Genomic DNA, 16,478 nt, shown 5'->3' with positions numbered 1-16,478 from the left:
AACAAATTAAAATAAAAAGAAATACAAATTGAAAGGGACAAAGGGAATATTTTTAAAAATCCACATTAAGTTTTTTTTTGTTAAAAAAAATCATTTTAAATATATTTTTTTAAAATGTGTTATAATAGCGACCACAATTTTTGTTTTTATGAAAAAAACTCTTTACATTGAGTAATAATAACTTCAATTTGACAAAAATATTAACCTTCCATGTGAAAATGTATAAATTTTAGAATCGTCATATGAATTATAAACACGTTTTTCCAACGTGTGAAAAAAGAAAAAACTTAAAGTTACCATATAAATTTCGCATTTTAATAATATTAACTTATTTATAATTTTAATTGTTTACAATTAAAAATACCTTTAATTAAATATATGTATAGACAAACATGTAAAAACTAAGGTGCACTAAATGAATTTTGGCTCATGGTACTATGTTCAATTTGTTCAAATAAACCCAAATACTTCATCTAACTATGCATATACGATATTGAATGCCACTCCTAATGATAACGTTTTGGGTGGACTTAGATTATGGTGCTACTCACACACTTCGTTGTCCACTTGTGTAATGTCAGGGGAGTGTTAACAATTTAAATATGTAAATTACATTAAATGGAATTTGTCCCACTAATATGTTTCTCAAACCTTTTTGATATTATTGAAGTCCTAAAACCTATAACTTTTTTAAAAGAAAAATTAATATTAGTAATTTCATCTTCCACTTATTCGCTATAAATAAATTTATTTTTTGATTATTTTTTAAACAAAAGGGTGAACACTTTTGCTTTTGGAACCTGTTGGAGCCAACGGTTCGATCTTTTTTTGAGTACCAGTTTGATTGGTTGTTATTATAGGGTGGCTCGATCTTGGTCTTTGGTCTTGGTCTTGGTCTTGGTCTAGGTTAAACCGTTGTTAAACTTACCAATAGCCATCATTAAGTGGAAGCTAGAGTCAAACAAGTTAGGGAAAACCCGAAAAAGCATTAGCATTACACCGTAGAGGAGATGGTACCAATACCACATTTTAAGGTTAAGAGCATACTTGGATTGGGTGTAAATATTGAAAGAGTCAAACTAATGAAATAAAAGCAAATAGAGATGCATTTGAAGTAATTGAGATAGTTGTTAAGAACGTAAAATGAACACGAAATAAAAATAATAAAGGAAAAAGTAGATGATTTTCCATATTATGGAGTTAATACATTTCCCCACCCTCCACTAGGATAAATATTTATCCCACAAAATTGAGAGCTCCCTTTATTTTTCATCATTTTGCAACCATTCTTCCACCTCTACTGTAAACGATGCTATATTAGAGTTCGAACAATGTGTTTCAAACTTCAATTCTTTGTTCGACCTGGTCGAGAAACCTTCAGGAGGCATTTTAACAGCTTTGTTCGACCCAGCATAGTAGAGCATATTTTCCAATTCTTCATTAAGATTTATAACTCCCATGTTTAAGTCACTTCATCAACACACCATTTATTTTATACATTGATTATCAACTTAATCATCATATTAAGTCACACACTTAACCACCCATTAAACCTCTCAAGAGATACCATCTCTATGTGCATGATATGATTGTGCACTCAAGTCACCATTAACTTTAACATTTACAACAATCAAATTTCACTAATTTCTCATTTATCAACTTTATTTTCTTACTTTGACATTTTTTCACCCCCTTAAATATTTACATCCAATCCAAGCATGCCCTAAGGACGACATATTTTAGTCATGAACAAAATGAAGACCACAAGAGCAAATAATTCAAACACTTAAATATAACAATCTATTTTCTCATCAATTGGTTTGTATATAATACACATACACAATCTTATTGACAAAAAAGTTATTTTCAATAGACCTTTTGATAAATAATATCACGTGCAACTTCACATAAATACGAAATACATGCCTATGATTTAATTATTTTTTAGTAATGTGTCTAGATTTACCAACTTAGAATATAAAAAATATTGAGCAACAAAATTAAGAGTACAAGAGCAAATAATTTGAGGAAATAGAAAAAAAAATTCACGTGCTAATCTTGAATTATTGGCTTTTTCAAGTGGTATGCAAACTCTTTTTCAATCCACGTGGTGATCGTAAACTTTCAACTTTTTCATATGGTAGACAAAAGGAAAGTGTTTTTGTTAATTTTACGCTATTTTTCTTGAACATAATGACATTTTTTTTCAAAAAGACGCCGCGATCTTACTAGTTGACCACATATTTTGTAATTCGGTAGAAATGATGTAACCGCCTCGAATTATGAAGGCAAATACTAACTGGAATTTAGCATTAATCAAGCGGAAGCTTATTTTTACCAACACAATTAAGGGGTTACTTAAAGGTCAAACCAATATCCAAGTATAATACTTGAACCAAACCAAAGCAATATAACGGAAGTCTTAACTGTCCAAAATATAGGAAAATTACAACCAAATCGAAATAAGTCCAAAGTTCAAATTACATTCTTAAAATAGTCTAAATCTAAACTAATAGTCTCTCAAAAACAATAAAGAGATCTAGACAAAAGGGGAATCATACTCCAACTCGGGTTCAACTTCCGCTCGCATATCCATTCTCCGTCGAGGTGCCATAGGGGTTTACTCTAAAAACAAAACCATTGGAAAAACATACAAAGCATAGTATCTGCAAAAAGGCTGAGTATAAACACACTGGTGTCCGTCAAACAAGTTATTAAAATCTTTTTTTTTTATTTGAGTAAATTCATTTTTGGAATATGCTTTTTTTTCATTTGATAAATCATATTATGATTCAAATCCAGTTCAATGGCTCTATAGTAATTTAAAATTCTCATTTTTCATCATAAATCATAAGATCTCAATAGATCCAAATCAATTTCAAACTCATATCATAAGTTTACATGGGTACTCTGTGAGTCATCCTGTGACTCGTTTGGTAGTCGGTCTACTGTCCGCGACATGTCCGGCAAGTGTAACACAATGGTATTGTGAACAATACGCGCTCAGCATTGGTGAGCCGTTTAATCATGCACACAACATTTGTTGTGGCATATGTACCCGCCATTTAGGCTAAAACATTTTTTTTTGTACATAATATATATCTTGTAATTTTAATAGCATTTGAAAGTCAAAAATATTAACTTTTTCCATATGATAAACATCTATTATTTGCACATAGCAAAACATACTTTATTTGCGACTTAGCAAAATCAAATCATAATATTTCCCACATGGGTAAAACATGCTTAGCATAATCATATCATTAAACATAACCTTTGTATTATATCGGGGCATCATTAGCATGTATGGAAATGCATCGTAACAAAAAGTGATTAAAGTTCAATACGATTTTTTTTTTTTAAGGAAACCACTAAAATGTTTCGTTTCAATCTTTCTTAAAGTAAATATAACTTGAAAGGGTTTTGAAATTCATTCAAAACAACTAGAATATGATTCATAAGTCTATAAAATCATTACGACAGAAGATTTCATAAAACACTATTTTTTCTTAAATACGAGATAGTTTTGCCGGTAATAAAATCGATAATTGATTTACAAAGTACTTATTAATTCTCCAACAAGGCCCAAATTAATCAAGTCAATATAATACCATGTTTTAAAATGAATTTAAGGTTGTCCCATCAGATTATAATGGTTATGCGAATTTATAAGGATCTTACAATTATTTTCGACAATTTGGGTATTTACCGTTATTTAAATGGTGTCTTAAATCCGTAAAATTTATAAACCATTTAATTTAAACTTAATTTATACTATGAGGTAGTAGGTTATTTATATAATTATAAATTTTTTTATATAGGTCTATTTTACCCAAATTTAATTAACAATATTACATTTTTTAAATAAATAAACATTTTCTATTAATTTAATAAATTAGTAAATAATTAATAATTTATTTTATAAAATTATACCAAAGTTTCAGAAGTCATATAACATGTTTATTAGGCCATTTGAACTTATAAAACTCATGTATGATGTTTTATTATTTTGTATAGACATTTTATCGATAAATAGAATAAAATAGGTTTAAAATTATTTGAGTCCGAATAAAATAAAAATTATATGATATTTCAGAAGCTATTTTAAGGGGTATAAAATTTTAAATAACCATTAAAAATCATGTGGGGTATTTTTAATAATTAATATCGTTATTTTACCGATAAACCGAATAAAATTTATTTAAGTCCATATATGGTCACGAAAATCTATATAAATTTTTGAACATGTATCTACTGTTTATATAAGTGTCTCATAAAATTTTCATGTCCAAAAGATATCATTTAGTATTTATTTTATATTTTACCGTTTTCAAACTTACCGATTATTAATAACCGAGTAAAAATTATTAAGGTCCTTAAATGTCAATGAAACCTTCCCAAACTTTTACCAATTTTACCTACTGTCCATATGAGTATGTGATAAAAATTTCAAGTCCATATGTCTTTGTTTGGTAATTATTTTATATTTTACCATTTTACAATTTACCGTTAAACAATTTAACGATTATTCAAAAATAAAAAAAAAATTCCAAACTAAATATATTATGGCCAAATCTTGTTGGAGAAATTATAATATGTTTTTATTAATTATTTTTGATGATGAAGAGTTCATCTAATACCATGTTTTATAATAAGAGTATTTAACACCTTAAAATGCATTAAAATATCAATTTAACGAATAATCTCAACAAAAAAGTATCCAAGAAATTTTCTTAACATATAGCTACTAGAAATTTCTTTTAAAATGAATTTCAAATATTTTCAAATTCATATAATCATTTCCATCACAATAAATTTCACAAAGTAGTGTTAAACATGCCGTTAAACATACAACAATTTATAAAATCAACATGCATGATGCCCACAATAATAATACATGTAATAAATTATTCCATACTCAAATTTATCATTTTCACATCATTTTTTTTCAAGATTTAAGAACTTCTCTTTGGGAATTTTATTATTATTTTGTTTAAAAAAAAAACAAGTTTATACACAAACTTTCCCAACTTGTTCTTAAATCCTTTAAAAATCACCCCATGTGACATACCTCGACTCCAAGCCTATATAATTATTCCGTAAGCTCCTACGCGTTCTTAGAAGCGGTTCTAACTTCGGATCCTTGCCCTTCAAGTCTCAACTCCAACTCTTCAACTAAACATATTGCATTCATCCAAAAATCAATAATAATTTTGGATTTCTAACATGCACTTAACTTTTTCTAGTTAGAGTTGTTAGGCTAATACTTGTGATGATTTTAACATATTTGGAGTATACTTATTATGTTGAGCAACATACTTAGTTAAGTCCCATAATTTTACTTGAATCCTTTAAGTAACAAAATTTATATGTTTGTGGAAATACATCTTCTTACTTTCTATTATGGCCTATTTTTATAGATTTATAAGTGATGATTTTCTTAGTTTAGAGATAAAATACTCATTTTATAATGATCTTAGTTTATAGAAAGATTCATGAAAAAAAATCTGTTTTACATGAACAAGTTTTAACAAAAAACTAGTGGAATAAAGAAATGAACATAACTTACTCTATACTAGGTGGATTTCTTCAAGTTTGATGTCTATAGAAAGCTCTTAAGATGAAGATTATTTTTATGGGAGATTTGAGTTTATAAACATAAATTTTCAGAAGTTTTAGATGGGTTTTTGAAGAAGATTTGATGAGAAAAGAAGGTGTTTTTGCTAGGAATTGTAAGATTGAACTTCAACTATGCTTATGGATGAAATAAGGAGTAAAATGAAGAGTGAAAGAAGGTTGATGGAGCTAAAAATATGGACAGCAAATATGTCTTAATTTATCATGTTTGCATGCTTGTTATAATGGTGTTTTTGGGTAAGAACAATAGGGGCTTTGGGTAGAGAGTTTGGTGGAGTGTGTAAGTGAGTTTTGGGGCTAAAAGAGGGCTAGTATGGCAGCTAGGGGCTGCTGTTTTGGGGCTGATTTGAGGTGATTTATATCCTCAATTTGGTCTAATATGGTGTAAGAAAGGTTTATCTAAGATAGTTTAAGGTTTGGGTAAAAACTGTAGTACATGTAACAAGTTATGTAACTTGTACTTCATGTTTAAAAATCACTTGTATATGTGTGAAATATTTAATTTACTCCCATTATGGTTATATAATATGCTTGGGTAATAATTAAAATTTTCTCGAACTGTTATGGGTAGTTGCTCAACTTTAAGTTTTACCTCCAATGTTTACGTTACTTGTTACGATTCATAATCACGTTACGAATTAACAAGTTTCTAATCATTGTAGAGAATTTTCAAATTACGACCATCACTAATTAAATTATAATTAGTAACGAACAAATATATAAGAAAAATTAGGTGCTAAAAACGACTAATGAAATCTCCTAATAATACGACTGTTTCAAATGAGTACTTAATTTAACCAAAAATTTAACATTTTGTCTACTACATGAAAAATTTGGAAGTTCAAAGTCACTACATAAATTTTATTATCTATCACGTGAAAAAGCCAAAAGCTCAAAATTATCACATGAAATTTAAAAAAAAAAATTCGGTAAAATGAATTGCCTTAATACAATTATCAATTATGTTGAGATAATCACAGGACCGTAAATTAGGAGATGATTGATCTCTTATTTGTAAAAATATTATATAATAAGAATATAAATATAATAAAACAATATCTTTCCTTAAACCAAATCAAAATTAAACGAAGTGAATAAAATACATATTTTAAATCCAACCAAAAGAAATAGATAGCATATTACAGAATCAAAATATTTCCTAAAATAAATTAATTACCAAAATTATTGATAATAGCTGGCTGAAAATATTTATACAAATAATCTTGACTGTCTTAATAATAGCCCAAGTTTTGGTTATATAATTGATTTTCTGTCCTTTGTTTCCTATCATTTTATACATCAAAACAACAACAAATAATCAATTTCTTCATAAAAATATATCTTGGTTTTGGTTTAATTTGGTTTCGACGTTGTTTTAAGGCTGCAACTTAGTTCAGGTATTAACTAATACTTCATTTCATATGTATTTTTTTTTAAAGACATTTCATATGTATTAGTATACATTATTTTTTTTATTTTTACAGTATTTTTCTTGAGAATTTTGAAAAGCAAATGTTATAGTGTCTATTGTTTTTGGGTATTTCTATTAGTTATTAGGCATCAATAATGATTTATTGTTTCAAAAATTTAGTATGTGAAAATAATTATGAGGTAGAGTTGAATTAAATTGACTTAAAAAGAAAATGATAATGACCCATGATAATTTAGAGGACTGAAGTGGAAAGGAATTTATGTGAATATCAACTAAAAAAATAATTTATTAATTTATGTAGTCAATCCATATTTTAGGTTTAATTTAAAGCTTTAACATTATTTTTGAATAAATTCACTATTATATTTCAAAAATTCATGTAATATAATGGGTTATATATGTGATTTGTAGAATTAAGTTCTTCCAATTGTAGCATTATTGCAAATCAATGAGATTAAGAAAATTAACTTAGCTTGTTATTAGAAGTATTAATTTGCAAACATATATGAACTAGATTACGATGAATTTTTGCAATTGGCAACAAGTATAAGTATTCTTGGTTCAACTATTAACTCGTTATGGGTGTGTTTAAGCTAATTGTGGGGTAATTGTAATCGTAACTATACAATTATAACTATTAAATATGGGTAATTGTAATCGTACAATCATATAAATATGAAATATTTAACTATATAATTAAATGTGTAAATTATTATTTTTTTGGTGAAAGAACGATTATCATAGTTGTTAAAAAATAATTTTTTTTGAAAAAATGTAGAGAAAACTTAAAACATACCTTTTGAATTTTGATATATATGAAAACACTACAAATCATAACATTATAAAATCAACTTTAGATTATACATTATATAAAAATATTATTTTTTCAATAAAGTAGTAGAATACCCACTTAAACAACTAAGCCGAATACGCTGAATATGTTTACGTATCATATCATATCATACAATTAATAAAAATGTAAGAAAATTACAAATTTCTTTTTCGAGAGTCTTGACAAATGAAATTATTTTAATAAATCAAAAATATTTTTCTAATTTAAAATTTGTTTTTTAAAATTGGAGCTAAATTAGGTAAAGTATTTATATAATTTCTTAAAGTCATTCTATATGTCTAACCTAGAAATTGAAGAATTTAATTGAATGAAAAAAGTGGTGTCGACAAATAATTTATCAGTATTTAATTTTTGTGTTAAAATTATGTATTCGATAAATTTAATCACGATAATATATACTTACATTATTATTTAAAATTACATTTTTATATATTGCTTACTAATAAATTCGTGCATAAATGGATGAAGATATGGTATCCAACCCTATACAAGAAAGAGCAAACAATAGGAACAAGCCCAATAAGGTAAATGGCGGGTCTTCAAGATTCAAAGGAGTAGTTTGTCAACAAAATGGACACTGGGGTGCTCAAATATATGCAAACCACCATAGAATATGGTTAGGTACCTTTAAAACAGAGGAACTTGCTGCCATTGCTTATGATAGTGCTGCAATAAAGCTCCGACATGGTAATTCTAACGAGGCCTATCGTAACTTCCCGTGGAGTAACGTAACCATGTATGAGCCCAATTTTCAAGCCCGTTATAGTACTGATCAAGTGTTAAATATGATCAAAGACGGGTCATACCAAATTAAATTCGGGGAGTATTTAGGGTCGATTACCCAGGTTCAAAATGGGGAAACATGTGATCAAAAGAAGCAAGATGGGTTGGTTTGTCAAGAACTATTTAGAAAGGAATTGACACCAAGTGATGTAGGAAAATTGAATAGGCTTGTGATTCCTAAGAGGTATGCTTTGAAATATTTTCCCATTCAAGATCATGATATGGAACTTGTTTTTTATGATCAAGGTATGAAAACTTGGAAATTTAGGTATTGCTATTGGAAGAGTAGTCAAAGTTTTGTGTTTACTAGAGGGTGGAATAACTTTGTTAGGGTTAAGGGATTGGAAGCTAAGGATATTGTGATTTTTTATATGAGTGAATTAAGGGAAGGTAAAAGTGATGGTAATGTAAATAAGTTTTGGATGATTGATGTTGTAAAAGGTGATGATTGTGATGGTCGTGATCGATATGAGGAGGAGGAGGAAGAGGAGGAAGGATCGTCGTCATCTGTGAATAAAGGGGCAGAAATAGATAGTGCAAGTGCTAAGGGGTTTAGGTTATTTGGTGTTCAAATAGTTCCGTTACATGTTAATGTTTCAATGGATACTATCAAATAGAAATTGTTTGTTATCAAAACATTATACAACATATTGTGTAAGACAGATTGCTATTATATGTTGCAAGTGAATTATGTTGAAGTATGTTTGGAATTTTGTGTGTGGCAATTCTCTGAATAAGTGATTGAAGATGGTCACATTTTGGAATACTGCATTTTTTATGTTTCACTTTTGGGTTATATTTTCACGGGGTGGGTTGATTGGTTTGTCGTTTTTTATTTCTTCTTAAATTTTGATTATAGTTTCTAAGAGGAGAATATATTATTTATAATGATAATGACGACTATATAATTGTTTACTTTAGGTATATAACAAACTTGAATCCAACACGAAGACGACTGCACTTGATATTAACCTAAAAATATAGTTATCTGAAGTTGGTATTTAATTTGTTCTTTTCATATTCAACTTTATTAATATTGACTTAAACCAAATTTTACATTTTATGGGACAAAATGGGCAAGTTGAGAAAAAGTTAGAAAATATTTGACCAAAATCAAGAGAAAATTCAGCCTTGAAATAAAAACATGAAAAATATTGCACCAGATAATAATTTGAATTGTTATAATGCAATGCACTACTTGAAAATATTATGGAAATCCTCAAATCTAAATTCATATAAATAATAATCCAAAACAATAATCCCCCTATAATATTTCCAAGTTTATCAAAGTTATATATCCAAAATTTGAAAATCAGGAATGGGAAATTCTAAGATTCCAACTCAAGGTACGCTATTACTCCATATATACTTTCATCGTCCCTTGGTTTTTGCCTCCGAAAAAAGTCTTCACATAATGGTCTAAGTTTTAATGTGCAATGTTTTTATTTTCACAAAAATATTTTAATAAAAATAACTAATATATCGTACAACAAAGAAATATAGTTTTAAAATTTGAATAAAATAATTAGAAATATAATGAATTTCAACTAATAATGACGTGGATTTAACAAAACTGACAAGAAAAAATCGACAAAACAGACAGATTAAAATTATGATTATATTTGATTTAACTTTTCGGTACTTTCGAGTTGGGTCATGTTCAAGTTAGGGATGAAACTTTGGGATTATGAGTTTATGACCCATTAATCTTTAAATTGGATTCAGAGTCAAAAAATTTATAGGTTTAAGTCTAATTAAGAGTAATATTTTGCAATGTGTTACAGATAGACTGAAAAGAGTGGGACCAGCAGGCAACAAGGGAGAAGAAGTTTGGGAAGTAAAGAGTAAAGTTGCAATAACAAAATTTATTGTTTCCCATGAACCACAGAAGATTAATTCTCTTCAACTTCAGTATGTTGATGAAGATGGAAACTTCACCATGTCTGAAATTTTCGGCAATTCTGAGTTTGTCGGAACTGGATTTTTAGCGGTTCTCCTACTTTATCTCCCTTCCATCTCGTTATTAACTTCATACGCATCGTACATTTTATGATTTTATCTAAATATTTCAATTTTCAACATAAAACTTAAAAAATTAAATTCTTGCAAATTTAAATTTTATTGTGCAAATTCATAATGACTAGTCTATCATCAAGTCTTGCAAACCATATCATGTCTTACAATTTAATAAACAGAGTTGAAAATCATACGTGTCATTATCATAGAGTTCCGCTAGATAGAAATATTTTATTAGTTGATATAGGCTTACGTGGCAAATTTAATTAACCAACTTGATTTATCCAGTGTGTGCACCTTGTGTTTTCCCGTTAATATACTGACATTCATAATAAATTCAGCCTAATTTATCACTTTTTTTCTTCATCTTTATTATTTTCTTCATTTTATTGTACTTCAAACTAAGTTTTGCTTGAAGAGCCATCTCTTCACTTTCCTTGTCATTGTATCCATAGGCGGATCTAAGGGGAGCACGCGCCCTCACGTGAGGGCACTGTCCATTAAAAATTAAAAATAAATTTATCGGAAAATGCCTCTCACAGGAATCGAGACGTTAACCTCTGAATCAAAAGGTGCACACGATGCATCTGTGCTAGAAAACCTTTCGTCATGTTAATTTTAGTACATAAGTTTTCACCTTTGAGGCTCAATTTTTTTTGGATATAGTACCCTTTTATACAAGGTTTATTGTTGTCCATTAAATAATTAATTTTTTTTTGGAAGGTATTAAATAATAACTTATTTTAGATAGATTTTGTGTGGGTTATTTATAATTTTTTGTCTTATTTTATATGTTATCTAAATTTATTATTGTTTACCAATTAATTATATACTCCTATTTATGAGTTTTTATTTTCTAATTTTAATTAATTTAAAAAATTTTCATTTATAGGTGTGTTTTAAGGATTATTATTGTTTTAATTGGAGTTATTGTTAAACATTATAGTATACTTTTTATGTAAGGCAAGATACTATATTGTTGAATCATGTAACAATATATGAGATTTAACTTTAGATTCGCCCGTGTTCAAACTCTTCTAAAAATGTTAGACCTCCAATGATCAGTACTCCTCTACGCCAACACTCCAAAACTGCCACCATCAACAGTCATCTCTACGTAATCTTGCCACCACTACAATACCAGCAATGACCACCAACGTCTTTATTAACAATTTATTTTTTTAAAAAAACTCATAATTCATGAAAAAGTTATACTTTTTTTTTCTAAATTGCAATTTAGACAAAAAAAATTTGTTGGATTATTTCCTATAAGTACAAGTAATATGTACTTTCACTGACCGTGCATTTTGGATCCGCCACTAATTATGTCTATTTTTCTTTGTTTATGAGATTTTAAAGATATCATAAGTTGTTCTACAAAAATTTTGACAAGCTCTTTGTTTCATCGATTATGGCCAAGGTATCATCATATTTTTCTGTTAAATTAGTAATATATTCTTAACAATTTTTTATTAGTAATATATTCTTAACAATTTTTTATTCGAAAAATATCTTTCCTATATGATTTCATTTGATTAAATTTTTATTATTCTTCAAAAATAATTTTTCCTTAATTCTCTTTTTTTATTTTTAAATTTACAGTACCATTATTTTTCCTCTACATAATGACTAATTGACGACTTTCATTTCCATGTGATAGAGTTCAACTTTTATTACTTAAGAAAAATTAATTTTTTTCCTATTGGATATAAAAATCATCTATGTTGAAAGTACTTCACATGTGAATAAAGATACAAATCACTAAAATATTGGGTTTAGGACTTGCATATAATGTTTAATAAGTAATCATCCTAATACCATATGTTTTTGGGAAAGAGTGAAACTCATCAAGTATTGTATGCAAGTCAACACTAATTACTAATTCATGGGTTTGGGGGCCCGAGACCACAGGTTTACCATGGGTGTGTCCACACAAGTAGCCCCATGAGATGATCATGTCATGAATAGTCACAGCCTAACACCCAATTCTTGAACTTTGCAACCCTTTTCATTATATCGCCACCCCTTTTTTAATAAAATTGCTAAAATGCCCTTAAATCTATTTTTAATTATAAAATCAAGCATTATTATTATTAAACTAAATTTATTAATAATAATTAAATTAAAATAAAAAATATTAATTTTAAAAAAGAAAACAATTTTTTAAAATCGGAAAATAAACTTAATCAAACGTTTTGTGTTGAAATTTGATAAATAATCACTCTTTTGGCCAAAACTTTTGATAGAAAAATTATATTACAGAAATATTTGCAGCATTAGAACCTAGACTTCAAGATCTTTCCAATGATATATTACATGCCCGATTCCGATAACCGAGCGAGAAATGATGATCGTTTAAAATTTGTTTGTGTTAAAATTTGATATATGTTCAATCTTTTAGAGCATAACCTTTTATAGCAAAGCCATATTAATGCAAGGTTTGCGGCATTAGAAACTAGACTTCAAGAGCTTTCCAGCGACATATTATATGCCCAATTCTGACAATCGAGCGAGAAATGACGATCGTTCAAAGTTTGTAGTGATTTCTAACATTCAGTCGCTCGCAATCGAACCGCTGTATGGTCGCGTAAAATGCGCGACCGGACCGCAGGAGTCATGCGTTTTACGCGACCATACCCCGGTTCGGTTGCACGTTTTACGCGCCCATACCGCGGTCCGGTCACTCGCGACTAGATGTTAAACATCCCTGCAAACTTTAAATGATCGTCATTTCTCGCTCGATTGTCGGAATTGTTGGAAAGCTCTTGAAGTCTAAATTCTAATGACACAAACTTTTCATCAATACAATTTCAGCACAAATAAACTTTAAACGATCGTCATTTCTCGTTCGGTTATCGGAATCGGGCATATAATATATCATTGGAAAGATCTTGAAGTCTATGTTCTAATGCCACAAACATTACAATTATATGATTTTTCTATTTAACTTTTTAGCCAAAAGAGTGAATATGTATCAAATTTTAACACAATCATAGTGATGTCGCAATCATATTGATGCTCATTTTTGTTGGCCATTGTAATTCAATTTTTAGTTTAGCTTATTTTAGTTCAATGAGTGTTCGGAGGGAGTTTTTAGAGAGATGTTAGAGATTAAAGGTTTGAAAATTAACCAGAAGCAATCTTAGAAGTTTAATATATAAGGGATGACGATAAAATAAAAAGGATCGTAAAGTATAATAATGCCTAACAAAAAAACTATAAAAAAACCCTTATAAGATAGTTACAAGTTACAACATCTCGTCAAAGTGAGTGGGATCACCCATTTGAGTTATCTTAATTTAGAACTTTGGACTAGTTTTTGGTCTCATTTATATTTCTCCAATTAGAAATATCATTAAACCAAAATGTAGGTGAAGATAGCTTACCCTGAAGAATACATAACATACATAAAAGGTTGGTACAGTGACTTATGTGTAGAGGAACTCACAATGTCAACAAACAAGACAGCCTACACATTTGGAAAAGCATCAGAATCAGAAACTTCTAGAAAAAGTTTTGTATTTGAAATACTTGGTGATTCCAATGAATTTGGAGGATTTCATGGGACTTGTGACTCTCAATGCATCTTATCCATTGGTATATATTTCAATTCAGCCACCATTACACCTCAAATGATCAAAGATCATGCAACTGATGATGATGTGATGAGGGACAACAATTCGTGTCCTCAAACTCCTCCCATCTCAAGCCATTAACAATTAGTAAGGGTTACTTGCAAAATGATTTATACGGTATCTAATATATTTTAGAACCTATATCATTAATATATAACATAATTTGAAACCTCAGCATCAGTTTAATTAAACTTTTGGTTGACGACACAAAATATACGAGATACTGATCTATGATTTTCTTTGTTTTCCTTTTTTTTTTCATAATTTTGGAAAGGATTGTATTTTCTTGTGTGATACGATTGTGCTACGTATCAATATGTATGTATTAAATAATGTACATGTGTGTACGAATGGACTATGATTTGTTTATAAATGAAGTTGAAAAAGAATATTTTATAATTGTATCAATTTGTTTTAGAATACAGTGTTTATTATATGTATATAATAGGCTTTGAAATAGAATTTCATTGAAATAGTCCGTTGATATAAAATATAAATCGATTTTGCAATTGTTGAACCTTGTCAACCTACTCACATGGATCATCCTTCTTGTTCAATGTGAGATTACTTAGATAAATACTTCAACAAATACACTAATCAACTAATTATAAAGTACATGTTGGATTCCATACATCATCAACAAAACACAAGTGTACGTTGCATAGTTGATTTTTTTAGAAAAATAGAAAATACGAATTTTCTTAAAATAAAAAAAATCCACATAAATATTGAAAGTTAAATTACAAATTCTTATATGAGACGGTCTCACTGTGAAACATGCTTCATACTTTGGTTAAATAGCCCGATAATTGAAACTTGAGCTTATGAGATTTTTTATTTTGAGGTCGTTGCACCGTGAGACGGTCCCATACAAGATGGGTTGTTAAATTAATTACCCAAAGAAAGTTTACTATTAAAATCAAATGGTACACTACAAGAAAACTTGTTTTTAGCAACAAGTTTTAGCAACGACTATATTTTTTTCGTTGCGAAAAATACAAGTTGTTGCGAAATCCGTTGTTGTTGCTAAATAATTGTTGCCATAAAAAAAAATAAACTTCTCCACCCCTTAAAATAATTTCTCGGTATAACCCACTTTTTTGCAACAAACAATTTAGTTGTTAAAATTAAATAAATAATTTGTAACTGTATATATTGTTGCAAAAAATTATTTAAATCTACAGATACAATAAAGTCGTTGCAAAAACCCTTATACTAATAATTTTTGTTTTCATTTCCCTCTCAAATTAGAACCTCTTCCCTCACAATCCCCATTTCCCTCGCAATTCAGAAACCCATGAACCCCATTCCCTCACAAACCCTATTCTCGCACCCGTACCGCAGCAATTGCCGCCTGCACATCGTAGCGTCTGCCGCCGCACGCCGGAGTTTCAACCGCCTTCTGCACACCGGTGCTGCCGCTACGCTACAGCATTGAACCCTTCAGCTGCCTCTCAAATAACCCACGACATGTAGTTTTTTTTTTGCCTTTTTTTTCTTTGAATTTCTTGTTCTTTTTTCTTGTTGTTTTCAATTTATGGGTTGTTCTTTGAATTTCTTGGGCTTTGTTGTAATTATCAGATTAATGTATGTGTATTTCATCAGTTTGAAATGTTGGGATGTACGAATTTTAACACTCTTGGCAGTGAAGGAACAAGAATTCGTCTTTTTCTTGGGCTTTGTTCTATTTATCAGATTTATGTATGTGTATTTCATGATTTTGAAATGTTGGGTTGTATTTCATGATAGAGATTAACCTTTTTCTTTGCCACTGAGGATTTACAATTAGATCTTGAGGGCTTAATTACTTGCGTTTTTTTGAGGGTTTATGTTTGTGTGTTTTTTTTTGTATTGGGAAATTACTTGCGTTTTTTATTACTATTATTTTCTGAGTGCAATTCATGTGGAATTAGTTAGCAGTGGCTTTAGGTGGATTAAACGTCGTTTCTTGAATAAGGTGATATTGCTTTTGATTTATATGGATAATTTATTAAAATGTGAGATTCTTCCAAAGTAATGCTAAGAAAAATTGATGGAGTTACTTCAAATTGAAGTTCTAGATGATAAGATTAAAGCAAAAGTAAGTTTTTGGCCTATGATTTCACGGTGTAAGGTTTTGATG

The 16,478-nt window shown here is 28.9% G+C and overlaps 1 protein-coding gene across 1 annotated transcript; it reads left to right on the top strand.

Moving 5' to 3' along the window:
• The first annotated feature begins 415 nt into the window (after positions 1-415).
• Positions 416-9,322, top strand: LOC130828490 (AP2/ERF and B3 domain-containing transcription factor At1g50680-like). The gene is made up of 4 exons (XM_057694472.1): positions 416-571; positions 861-906; positions 1,744-1,786; positions 8,398-9,322. The coding sequence occupies exons 1-4, from the start codon at positions 416-418 to the stop codon at positions 9,320-9,322; spliced, it is 1,170 nt and encodes a 389-aa protein (XP_057550455.1).
• Positions 9,323-16,478: the final 7,156 nt, after the last annotated feature.

This window comes from Amaranthus tricolor, chromosome 12 (assembly GCF_026212465.1).
Source record: "Amaranthus tricolor cultivar Red isolate AtriRed21 chromosome 12, ASM2621246v1, whole genome shotgun sequence".
Classification (NCBI taxonomy): Eukaryota; Viridiplantae; Streptophyta; class Magnoliopsida; order Caryophyllales; family Amaranthaceae; genus Amaranthus; species Amaranthus tricolor.
The sequence above is the reverse complement of the archived record's forward strand: the minus strand, read 5'-3'. Positions and strand labels throughout refer to the sequence as shown.